We start from the raw sequence: 13,221 nt of genomic DNA, 5'->3' as shown, positions 1-13,221 counted from the left end.
ACTACTGGCTGTGGTTGTTAGTGGTGTGGTGTTACTACCGGCTGTGGTTGTGGTGTGGTGTTACTACTGGCTGTGGTTGTTAGTGGTGTGGTGTTACTACCGGCTGTGGTTGTGGTGTGGTGTTACTACTGGCTGTGGTTGTGGTGTGGTGTTACTACTGGCTGTGGTTGTTTGTGGTGTTGTGTTACTACTGGCTGTGGTTGTTAGTGGTGTGCTGTTACTACTGGCTGTGGTTGTTAGTGGTGTTGTGTTACTACTGGCTGTGGTTGTTAGTGGTGTGGTGTTACTACTGGCTGTGGTTGTTAGTGGTGTTGTGTTACTACTGGCTGTGGTTGTTAGTGGTGTGGTGTTACTACTGGCTGTGGTTGTGGTGTTGTGTTACTACTGGCTGTGGTTGTTAGTAGTTTGGTGTTACTACTGGCTGTGGTTGTTAGTGGTGTGGTGTTACTACTGGCTGTGGTTGTTAGTGGTGTGGTGTTACTACTGGCTGTGGTTGTTAGTGGTGTGGTGTTACTTGTGCTGGCTGTGGTTGTTAGTGGTGTGGTGTTACTTGTGCTGGCTGTGGTTGCTGGCTGTGACGGTTATAAAAGCAGGAGAATCCTCCATGGCATCAAAGAACTCGGCGTCCTCATCGCTGGCATCTCCCTCTGGGCTGCTCTGCACTCCGTCTGGACCAACACAGGGTTCAACATGGCTACTGTCAACATGTCAGTCGTTACACATTAATGTTACAGAGGCTACTGTCAACATGTCAGTCGTTACACATTAATGTTACAGAGGCTACTGTCAACATGTCAGTCGTTACACATAAATGTTACAGAGGCTACTGTCAACATGTCAGTCGTTACACATAAATGTTACAGAGACTACTGTCAACATGTCAGTCGTTACACATAAATGTTACAGAGGATACTGTCACCATGTCAGTCGTTACACATAAATGTTACAGAGGCTACTGTCAACATGTCAGTCGTTACACATAAATGTTACAGAGGCTACTGTCAACATGTCAGTCGTTACACATAAATGTTACAGAGGCTACTGTCAACATGTCAGTCGTTACACATAAATGTTACAGAGGATACTGTCACCATGTCAGTCGTTACACATAAATGTTACAGAGGATACTGTCAACATGTCAGTCATTGAATGAATTAATGAAAACTTTATTTAACAGATTGCAGAATGGGTACAATACAGTACGGCTCAATACACACAATTGTTAAGGGGATGCAGACCAGAGAAAGACGTTTGTCTTGTTTACATCAGGGTCCCCCATTTTCAATTCATATAGACATTTATGACATACACAACATACATGACATTTATGGCATAGGGACATACAGGTATTTAGTACTGATACATTTGTGACATAAACGGTATTCAAATATACAGTACTGTTACCCATAGATCCTGACAGAGTATATACATATGATGGGGAGGGGACTGTACACTAGGAGGGGGTGGGTGGATGGGAGAGAAATATACATACGGTGGGGAGGAGACTATACATTTGGAGGGGGTGGGTGGGTGGGGGAGGAGACTGTACATTTGGAGGGGGTGGGTGGGTGGGAGAGAAATATACATATGGCGGGGAGAGAATATATACATGCGGTGGGGAGGAGACTGTCTATTAGGAGGGGGTGGGGGGTTTGGACATTTACGGTGGCCAGTTTCGAATTGCAGCCTCCCGTAGGTGCTCTTTAAGAGCGGTTTTGAATGTGGTTAGGGATTCACATTCCTTTACAGCTTTGGGTAGGGCGTTCCACATTGATGTGGCATAATTGCAAAACGTGTTTAGTCCCTTGTTTGAGCCGAATCTGGGTTTAACATGATTTGTTGAGCTTCCTCTGGTGTTGTGGTCGTGGTATTCACTGACCTTTGGGAAGTATTTTGACATGTACATGCCTGGGTACCTTGGTCGTGTAGTGTATCTTGTAGACCAGGCCCATTGCAAGTTGCTGTACTCTGTCGTCTACTCTAAGCCATCCTAGGTTGTCAAAGTGGGCAGGGGTGAGGTGGGTTCTAGGGGTAAGGTTAAGTAGTAGTCTGACCAGTTTGTTTTGTGATGTTTGTAATCTTGTTTTTAGCGCCTTTGAGGTGCTTTGGTACCATGAGGTGCAAGCATAGTCGTAGTACCCTTGAATGAGTGCTCCTGCCAGAGTCTTTAGGGTATTCTTGTTTACCAGAGAGGAGATCCGGTACAAGAATCTAGTTTGTGCCTCTAGGATGGAACCCAGGTAGGTAATTTCATCTTTCCTTGTGACAATATTGTCACCCACTGTAACTGTAACTGTCATTACACATAAATGTTACAAAGGCTACTGTCAACATGTCAGTCATTACACATTAATGTTACAGAGGCTACTGTCAACATGTCAGTTGTTACACATAAATGTTACAGAGGCTACTGTCAACATGTCAGTCGTTACACATAAATGTTACAGAGGCTACTGTCAACATGTCAGTCGTTACACATAAATGTTACAGAGGCTACTGTCAACATGTCAGTTGTTACACATTAATGTTACATAGGCTACTGTCAACATGTCAGTTGTTACACATTAATGTTACAGAAACTACTGTCAACATGTCAGTTGTTACACATTAATTTTACAGAGGCTACTGTCAACATGTCAGTTATTACACAATAATGTTAGAGGCTACTGTCAACATGGCAGCCGTTACACATTAATGTTAGAGGCTACTGTCAACATGGCAGCCATTACACAATAATGTTAGAGGCTACTGTCAACATGGCAGCCATTACACAATAATATTAGAGGCTACTGTCAACATGGCAGTCATTACACAATAATGTTAGAGGCTACTGTGTTGGATCTAGGAGGGATATGTACAAACATTTATTTCAATCGCCTTGTAAACTGAGAATAAAGCCAATCTTAATCTACTACTAGAATATAATCATAATCTTAAATTTAAAAAATAACTACATATTTGAAAGTAGAGATATTTATTTATTTTATTATAAATTCATTTATTTTCACCAAGTTTCCACTAGCTTAGTGACAACAATATGCAAACTTTCAGTTGATCTTTTAAGATAAGTTGGCTTTTAGTCTATAGCAGTGTTTCTCAACTGGTGGGTCATGACCCAAAAGTGGGTCGCGGGGCCATTTTGAGTGGGTCGCCGATGTGTGTGTAAAAAAGAAAAAAAAAAATTCACTACCTATCTTTGTGAAAGTGGCTTCTCAGCTCTGGTCCAGCTGAAGACAAAGCAGAGGAACAGATTGGACATTGAGCATGACCTCAGAGTTGCTTTGGCTACCATCACCCCAGACTGTGAGACTCTTGTCAGGAGCAAACAACATCCCCAGTTATCCCATTAGTTCCCTGGGATGTTAAGCTAAGAAGTCTGCTAAGAAGGATATATTATTTAATTTCATTGTGTATTTAGCCCTAGTTGCACTTTTGTTGCAACCCCAGTTATCCCATTAGTTCCCCCAAACTTACTGTAGGTCTGTCAGTCGTGGACTGGGACCATAATTCCTACCAGGAATTTGACTCAGGCAGGCCAGGCCAGGCCCATACCCATACCCGGCGACTGGCGAGGCCTGCGCACTGCATCGCGCTGGGTTGTGAATAACAAGTTAACTCATTCCTGCCTGCTTGCCTGAACTTATATATGCGCAAATAGAAACATGTATACCGACCTGGCCTGCTTCGGAGTTCAGTGGCCTGACTGCGGGCACAAACAAACAAATTTAAAAAAAAAAAAAAGCATTTGCCAGTCTGCCAAGGCAGCCAGGCCATGCCAGTCTGTCAGGCGGCCACCGGGAAAACTCCCGGTGCTCCCGATGGCCAGTCTTCTAGTGAGGTCTGTTATGTTAAGCTAAGAAGTCTGCTAAGAAGCATAATTATTTATTATTATTATTATAATTTTATTTCATTGGGTTTTTAGCCCTAGTTGCACTTTTGTTGCAACCCCAGTTATCCCATTAGTTCCGCCAAACTTAGGTATGTTATGTTAAGCTAAGAAATCTGCTAAGAAGCATATATTATTTATTATTATTTTATTTCATTGGGTTTTTAGCCCTAGTTGCACTTTTGTTGCACTTTTTTGTGTTTATTTCATGTTTTTAACAGTGCATGAAAGATTGTGTATTACTGCAAAAAAAAGATTTTGAAATAAATCATAGTGGTTAAAAAATTTGGGTCGCGACTTAATGACTAAGGAAAATGTTGGGTCCCGAGGCTAGACCAGTTGAGAACCACTGGTCTATAGAATATGTAGTTAAATCACCAGGGCAAGAAATCAATGATCTGGAACAGACCGTGAACTAAACAGAACTGAACTGATTCATGAATGTTAGTGAAATAATTCGACGTGAGATTTGCACTGCAGAAAGGGTCCTACTAATCACCCCAAAGTACCAGAAAATACCCCAAAATACCCCAAAGTATACCCCAAAATACCCCAAAGTACCAGAAAATACCCCAAAAGATACCCCAAAATACCAGAAAATACCCCCAAATACCCCAAAGTACCAGAAAATACCCCAAAGTATACCCCAAAATACCAGAAAATACCCCCAAAGTACCAGAAAATACCAGAAAATACCCCAAAATACCCTAAAATACCCCAAAGTATACCCCAAAGTACCAGAAAATACCCCAAAATACCCCAAAGTATACCCCAAAATACCAGAAAATACCCCAAAATACCCCAAAGTACCAGAAAATACCCCAAAATACCCCCAAAGTATACCCCAAAGTACCAGAAAATACAAGAAAAATACCCCAAAATACCCTAAAATACCCCAAAGTACCAGAAAATACCCCAAAATACCCCAGAATACCCCAAAGTATACCCCAAAATACCAGAAAATACCCCAAAGTATACCCCAAAGTACCAGAAAATACCCCAGAATACCCCAAAGTATACCCCAAAATACCAGAAAATACCCCAAAATACCCCAAAGTACCAGAAGATACCCCAAAATACCCCAAAGTATACCCCAAAGTACCGAAAAATACCCCCAAAATACCCCAAAATACCCTAAAATACCCCAAAGTATACCCCAAAATACCAGAAATACCCCAAAATACCCCAAAGTATACCCCAAAATACCAGAAAATACCCCAAAGTACCAGAAAATACCCCAAAATACCCCAAAGTATACCCCAAAGTACCAGAAAATACCAGAAAATACCCCAAAATACCCCAAAGTATACCCCAAAGTACCAGAAAATACCCCAAAATACCCTAAAATACCCCAAAGTATACCCCAAAGTACCAGAAAATACCCCAAAATACCCCAAAGTATACCCCAAAATACCAGAAAATACCCCCAAAGTACCAGAAAATACCCCAAAATACCCCAAAGTACCAGAAAATACCAGAAAATACCCCAAAATACCCTAAAATACCCCCAAAGTATACCCCAAAGTACCAGAAAATACCAGAAAATACCCCAAAGTATACCCCAAAATACCAGAAAATACCCCAAAATATACCCCAAAATACCAGAAAATACCCCAACATACCCCAAAGTACCAGAAAATACCCCAAAATACCCCAGAGTATACCCCAAAGTACCAGAAAATACCAGAAAATACCCTAAAATACCCCAAAGTATACCCCAAAGTACCAGAAAATACCAGAAAATACCCCAAAATACCCCCAAAATACCCCAAAGTATACCCCAAAGTACCAGAAAATACCAGAAAATACCCCAAAGTATACCCCAAAATACCAGAAAATACCCCAAAGTATACCCCAAAATACCCCAAAGTACCAGAAAATACCCCAAAATACCCCAAAGTATACCCCAAAATACCCCAAAATACCCCAAAGTACCCCAAAATACCCCAAAGTACCAGAAAATACCAGAAAATACCCCAAAATACCCTAAAATACCCCAAAGTATACCCCAAAGTACCAGAAAATACCCCAAAATACCCCAAAGTATACCCCAAAATACCAGAAAATACCCCAAAATACCCCAAAGTACCAGAAAATACCCCAAAATACCCCCAAAGTATACCCCAAAGTACCAGAAAATACAAGAGAAATACCCCAAAATACCCCAAAGTATACCCCAAAGTACCAGAAAATACCCCAAAATACCCCAGAATACCCCAAAGTATACCCCAAAATACCAGAAAATACCCCAAAATACCCCAAAATACCCCAAAGTACCAAAAAATACCCCAAAATACCCCAAAGTATACCCCAAAGTACCAGAAAATACCCCAGAATACCCCAAAGTATACCCCAAAATACCAGAAAATACCCCAAAATACCCCAAAGTACCAGAAGATACCCCAAAATACCCCAAAGTATACCCCAAAGTACCGGAAAATACCCCCAAAATACCCCAAAATACCCTAAAATACCCCAAAGTATACCCCAAAATACCAGAAATACCCCAAAATACCCCAAAGTATACCCCAAAATACCAGAAAATACCCCAAAGTACCAGAAAATACCCCAAAATACCCCAAAGTATACCCCAAAGTACCAGAAAATACCAGAAAATACCCCAAAATACCCCAAAGTATACCCCAAAGTACCAGAAAATACCCCAAAATACCCTAAAATACCCCAAAGTATACCCCAAAGTACCAGAAAATACCCCAAAATACCCCAAAGTATACCCCAAAATACCAGAAAATACCCCCAAAGTACCAGAAAATACCCCAAAATACCCCAAAGTACCAGAAAATACCAGAAAATACCCCAAAATACCCTAAAATACCCCCAAAATACCCCCAAAGTATACCCCAAAGTACCAGAAAATACCAGAAAATACCCCAAAGTATACCCCAAAATACCAGAAAATACCCCAAAATATACCCCAAAATACCAGAAAATACCCCAACATACCCCAAAGTACCAGAAAATACCCCAAAATACCCCAGAGTATACCCCAAAGTACCAGAAAATACCAGAAAATACCCTAAAATACCCCAAAGTATACCCCAAAATACCAGAAAATACCCCAAAATACCCCAAAGTACCCCAAAATACCCCAAAGTACCAGAAAATACCAGAAAATACCCCAAAATACCATAAAATACCCCAAAGTATACCCCAAAGTACCAGAAAATACCCCAAAATACCCCAAAGTATACCCCAAAATACCAGAAAATACCCCAAAATACCCCAAAGTACCAGAAAATACCCCAAAATACCCCCAAAGTATACCCCAAAGTACCAGAAAATACAAGAGAAATACCCCAAAATACCCCAAAGTATACCCCAAAGTACCAGAAAATACCCCAAAATACCCCAGAATACCCCAAAGTATACCCCAAAATACCAGAAAATACCCCAAAATACCCCAAAATACCCCAAAGTACCAGAAAATACCCCAAAATACCCCAAAGTATACCCCAAAGTACCAGAAAATACCCCAGAATACCCCAAAGTATACCCCAAAATACCAGAAAATACCCCAAAATACCCCAAAGTACCAGAAGATACCCCAAAATACCCCAAAGTATACCCCAAAGTACCGGAAAATACCCCCAAAATACCCCAAAATACCCTAAAATACCCCAAAGTATACCCCAAAATACCAGAAATACCCCAAAATACCCCAAAGTATACCCCAAAATACCAGAAAATACCCCAAAGTACCAGAAAATACCCCAAAATACCCCAAAGTATACCCCAAAGTACCAGAAAATACCAGAAAATACCCCAAAATACCCCAAAGTATACCCCAAAGTACCAGAAAATACCCCAAAATACCCTAAAATACCCCAAAGTATACCCCAAAGTACCAGAAAATACCCCAAAATACCCCAAAGTATACCCCAAAATACCAGAAAATACCCCCAAAGTACCAGAAAATACCCCAAAATACCCCAAAGTACCAGAAAATACCAGAAAATACCCCAAAATACCCTAAAATACCCCCAAAATACCCCCAAAGTATACCCCAAAGTACCAGAAAATACCAGAAAATACCCCAAAGTATACCCCAAAATACCAGAAAATACCCCAAAATATACCCCAAAATACCAGAAAATACCCCAACATACCCCAAAGTACCAGAAAATACCCCAAAATACCCCAGAGTATACCCCAAAGTACCAGAAAATACCAGAAAATACCCTAAAATACCCCAAAGTATACCCCAAAGTACCAGAAAATACCAGAAAATACCCCAAAATACCCCAAAGTATACCCCAAAGTACCAGAAAATACCAGAAAATACCCCAAAGTATACCCCAAAATACCAGAAAATACCCCAAAGTATACCCCAAAATACCCCAAAGTACCAGAAAATACCCCAAAATAACCCCAAAGTAGACCCCAAAATACCAGAAAAGACCCCAAAATACCCCAAAGTACCCCAAAATACCCCAAAGTACCAGAAAATACCCCAAAATACCCCCAAAATACCGCAAAGTATACCCCAAAATACCCCAAAGTACCCTAAAATACCCCAAAATACCCCAAAGTATACCCCAAAATACCCCAAAGTACCAGAAAATACCCCAAAATATGATGAGCTTCAGACAGTTCTGAATATGTTGCAGGAAAATCATTATGTTCAGCAAATAATTTCTAGGAAGGGAAAACCACCTTGTGTCATCCTTTACTTTGATGAACAATTAGAAGATGTTAGAAGATTTTGTTGTGGGCAGGATGCTACATCTGTTTTAGGAGTGGATCGCACATTTAATTTGGGGGCTTGCTTCTTAACACTTTGAGTGCCGGGACACGTCTTCTCACGTCTTTGCTGGCCATGCTAAAGTTGCCGGGGGACGCTGTACAGCGTCCTTATATCAATATTTCAAAAATCTGCGATCGGATTCATAATGTCCCTCCGCTGGCCTGAGATCCACCAGCAGGACCCACTGAGCTCTCTGGCGGTTCAGGAGCGCCATCTGGTGGCCGATCGGCGCAACCGCTTAACAGGAAGCGCAGTAGAGGTTTTGCTGGTCGGCCATATTACTTCCGGGCACTCGGTATAGGTTCCGGCACTCTAGCTCGTCACACTACATAGCGATCGATTGCCAATAACTCGATAAACAACATGATTTGGACGTCGTATATACCATTATACAAGCTGGAGATGGACCGGGTAATAATATATCCCATAATGATAAAATTTCTACTCGACGATGATCGCCCAACGGCGCGCGGAGACTGGGGTGAGTTTCAGCGTGTAACGTTACCGTCTTCGATAATAACTGATATTATCAACATTTGACCCACATTAGATGATTGGTATAACGCTGCCCACGGAATTATAAACGCCCCCTCGCCCATCCGGTCAACATCAGATGACGTGTAGTAACTTCTAGAAGTACGTCTAGTTGGAATTTTTTATATCGCGCTGATTGCCATCAAACTGTATTTCATCATCAATATAATGCATTTGGGGCTATATATCACGTTCTGGAGAAAGCTGCAGAAAGAGATGAAAACATACTTATACATTAGACCATACTTTACTATGAATATGTGAATGAAAAAGTTTAACGTTGCTACACAATGAACAATACATATAGGATTTTGAATGGGCCCTAATAATGGCAATGTAGCAATAGAATTTAAAAAGTTATAGCCCTGCAAAGAAGGGGACTTTCTCCATAGACAAATAGCGCTGGCAATCTATGGTATATCATTAATTTAACCTTAGGCAACCAAAGTGTTAACAGTGACTGTGTTCAAAAACCCAAAACATTTTAAGAAAGAGACTGGAGAGCCACCATTATTCATTGGGCCACTGCATTTGCACTGGGACGGCAGCTTTGAGACTTACCATGATTTCTTTGCCCATTTGAAATCAAAGTTGTCGGTGGCATATTTAGCAACAGAAATAAATATCAGTGAGGACATAGTTATTGGATCCGATCAGGAACGGGCAATTTTAAAGGCATGAGGTGAGGCGGACCTTTAAAAAAGTGAATATCAGGAAGGCAGCAGGTCCAGACGGCATCCCCGGCCGCGTCCTAAAAGTCTGTGCCGACCAACTGGCCCCAGTATTCACTGACATATTTAACCTGTCCTTAGAACAGGCTGTCATCCCCACCTGCCTGAAGAAGTCCACTATTATCCCTGTACCCAAAAAATCCAAGCCTGCTTGCCTCAACGACTACCGCCCTGTAGCTCTCACCTCCATAGCCATGAAGTGCTTCGAGAAGCTAGTAAAGGGCTACATCTGCTCCTCCCTCCCCATCAACATGGACCCCCTGCAATTTGCATACCGCCCCAACAGGTCCACGGAGGACGCCATATCCCATGTGCTGCACACAGCAGCATCACACCTGGACAAGAGGCAGGGGAACTATGTGAGAATGCTATTCATCGACTACAGCTCGGCATTCAATACCATAGTCCCCTCCATACTCATAGCCAAGCTCAGGGACCTGGGCTTGGGCTATGACCTCTGCCAGTGGGTCTTGGACTTCCTGACTGGCAGACCCCAGGTGGTGAGAGCAGGCAACTGCACCTCCTCATCCATCACCCTCAACATAGGGGCCCCCCAGGGCTGTGTTCTGAGTCCCCTCCTCTACTCCCTGTACACACACGACTGTGTGGCTCAGCGGAGTAGCAATACAATCGTCAAATTTGCTGACGACACAGTGGTGGTGGGCCTGATCTCTGCCAACGACGAGAGGGCCTACCTGGAAGAGGTCAAGGTCCTGGCGGGATGGTGCCAGGAAAACAGCCTCTCCCTGAACGTCAGCAAAACAAAGGAGATGATTGTGGACTTCAGGAGGTCGGGGGTCAAGGACTACAGCCCCCTCAGCATCGACGGGGCACCGGTTGAGAGAGTCAACAGCTTTAAGTACCTCGGAGCCTACATATCCGAGGACTTGACATGGACCACACACATTAACAGTGTTGTGAAGAAGGCACAACAACGCCTCTACTTCCTCAGGCGCCTAAGGAAGTTCCAAGTCAGCCAGAAGATCCTTAAGAACTTCTACTCATGTACAATAGAGAGCATCTTGACCGGCAACATCACCTCCTGGTTTGGGAATAGCACTGCACAAGACCAAAGCAGACTACAAAGAGTGACACGTTCAGCCGAACGCACAATTGGAGGGGGGCTCCCCACCCTCCAGAACATTTACTACAAGCGTTGCAAGGGCAAGGCTAAGAGAATCATTAAAGACTCCAGTCACCCGAACAACTGCCTCTTTGAACTGCTGCGGTCAGGCAAGCGATACAGGAGTCTCAAGGCGAGCACAGAAAGACTCAGAAGAAGCTTCTATCCCCAGGCCATCAGGCTGCTAAACGAACAATGACAACCACCAAACGCACATAGCACACACATCCACACGCACACACTCACTTTAAACAAACACACTGTAGCACCCACTCCACACACTTATAGCACACACCCACTTTAAACAAACACACTGTAGCACCCACTCCCCACACTTTATATTTATGGATGAAGGATTGCACTACAACTCGTACACCTTACTGTAAATTGTACCTAAAATTGTACCTCATCCCATTTCTGCTTTGCACTAGATAGTACTGTACATTAGTACACTGCATAGTATTGTGTATTGTATATTATATGGTAACTCAGAACATTGTACATATGTCTATACCGAATACTGTGACCTCATTTTCTTCTTCTAAATTCATGCTATATTATGTTATTATGTTATTTGATACTATCTTGTCTAGCACAGTCTCTGGAGCGTAACAGTAAGAAGCATTTTGTATGAAAGTATTCTGTACTTCTGTATGACAACTATTAAAGAACTTGAACTTGAACTTGAACATAGAGTCTTTGTTTCCTGAAGCTAGTCATATTTTGTGTTCAAAACATATTCGGGATAATGTGAAACATTATCTAACACATAAAGTGGGAATGGACGCAAAAAAGAGAGCAGTACTTGAGAATAAGCTGTTCCATAATGCCAATTCTCTTACCTACTGTAAAAACGAGTATGACTTTTGTGAAAAGGTACTTGAACTTGAAACATATATAGAATCAAATTGCCCAGAGTTCACTACATATTTCTCTAAGTTAATACCTACATTGAAAAAGAAAATAATGGAGACAAAGAACAGAAAGAAATGGATTCCTGATAATTGTGAAGCAATGAATCATGTAATTAAGCTACTAATTGGCTACTAAGTTACCAGATCTGATATTAAAACTCCAACTAATTTCTCAACTTCAAAATATAGATGTGCGCAGATGCCTTCATGGCCAAGGTAATTATACTTTAAAGCCAGAATTTAAAAGATATGAGGTCCCCAATGTCATATGGGACACTATAACTAAAGATGAGCAGAATGAGCTATATTTAAAGTTCTTGAAAGTTAAGATGGTACCTAAGGCTAAAACAATCAAAAAATAACCCAATCAAATGATGGTCAGTTGAGCATTCCAGTGGTACCCCAGCTAGCCAAAAAGCCTGGCCAAAAAAGAACGGCAAAAAATGAGCGAACAACTTCAAAAAGAAGAAAAGTGAAGACATAAGTATGTTCACTTCATGCATGCTCATAAGAGATTTGATTTAGTTTTTTCTATTTTTTTATATATGTTTTTTTTTTAAAGATGACACAGAACTTTTTATTAATTTTGTATTTAACCAGGAAGTCCCATTGAGATACAAGATCTCTTTTGCAAGGGAGACCTGGCCAAGATGACAGCAATAACATTTGCAATATATCAGACAGCAATAATGTGTGGTACATCACACAAGAACATAATAAAAGTGCATATATACAATATACAATACATGTAAACACAAAAACACAAAACAGAATAGTCTACATAATAGTAAAGGTGTATGACAGTAAAATACAGGGTAATACAGTAATTTAGCAGTTTTGCAGTTGGGACCCGACTACAGAAAGCAGCGAAATTTTTTTTGTAGGAAGTTATGTAATACAGATTTAAATTTGTTGAGAGAGACCAGGGTATCTAAGTGGATATGGTCTTGTAGCCCATTCCATGACCAAGGTGTGAAGCTTGAAAAAGCTGTTCTTCCTAGTTCAGTGTGTATTCTCGTTTTTTAAGTAGCCATCTTGTGGACCTGAATGTAATGTAATGACACAGTTAGAATGTCCTGTTATGTTGTCATGTATAGCCTATAGTTGTCTCTTTTCTTCCGTCCTTACTGGAATTTGTTCAAAAATGTTATACTGTTCTGTTATTATTGTTGTTGATGTTGTTTTGTTATTGTTTAAACATTTAAAATAAAATTGATAAAAAAAAATTTATACTGTTTGTTCAGTGTTCAATACAGATGTTATTACAT

At 41.2% G+C, this 13,221-nt stretch overlaps 1 protein-coding gene across 1 annotated transcript in view; it reads right to left on the bottom strand.

Annotated features, from left to right (window-relative positions):
* osbp2a (oxysterol binding protein 2a) overlaps positions 1 to 13,221 on the bottom strand; it is a gene marked incomplete at its 5' end in the record, with an annotated part of 99,446 nt that overhangs the window by 30,061 nt on the left and 56,164 nt on the right. The window contains one exon of the mRNA XM_084324923.1: positions 551 to 668. Within this exon, the coding sequence (XP_084181049.1) occupies positions 551 to 668 (118 nt within the window). The remainder of the gene's footprint in view (positions 1 to 550; positions 669 to 13,221) is intronic.

The sequence above is a fragment of the Notolepis coatsorum genome (assembly GCF_963971535.1).
Source record: "Notolepis coatsorum genome assembly, chromosome: 11".
In the NCBI taxonomy this organism is placed as follows: Eukaryota; Metazoa; Chordata; class Actinopteri; order Aulopiformes; family Paralepididae; genus Notolepis; species Notolepis coatsorum.
This window is presented reverse-complemented; position numbering and strand designations above follow the sequence as displayed.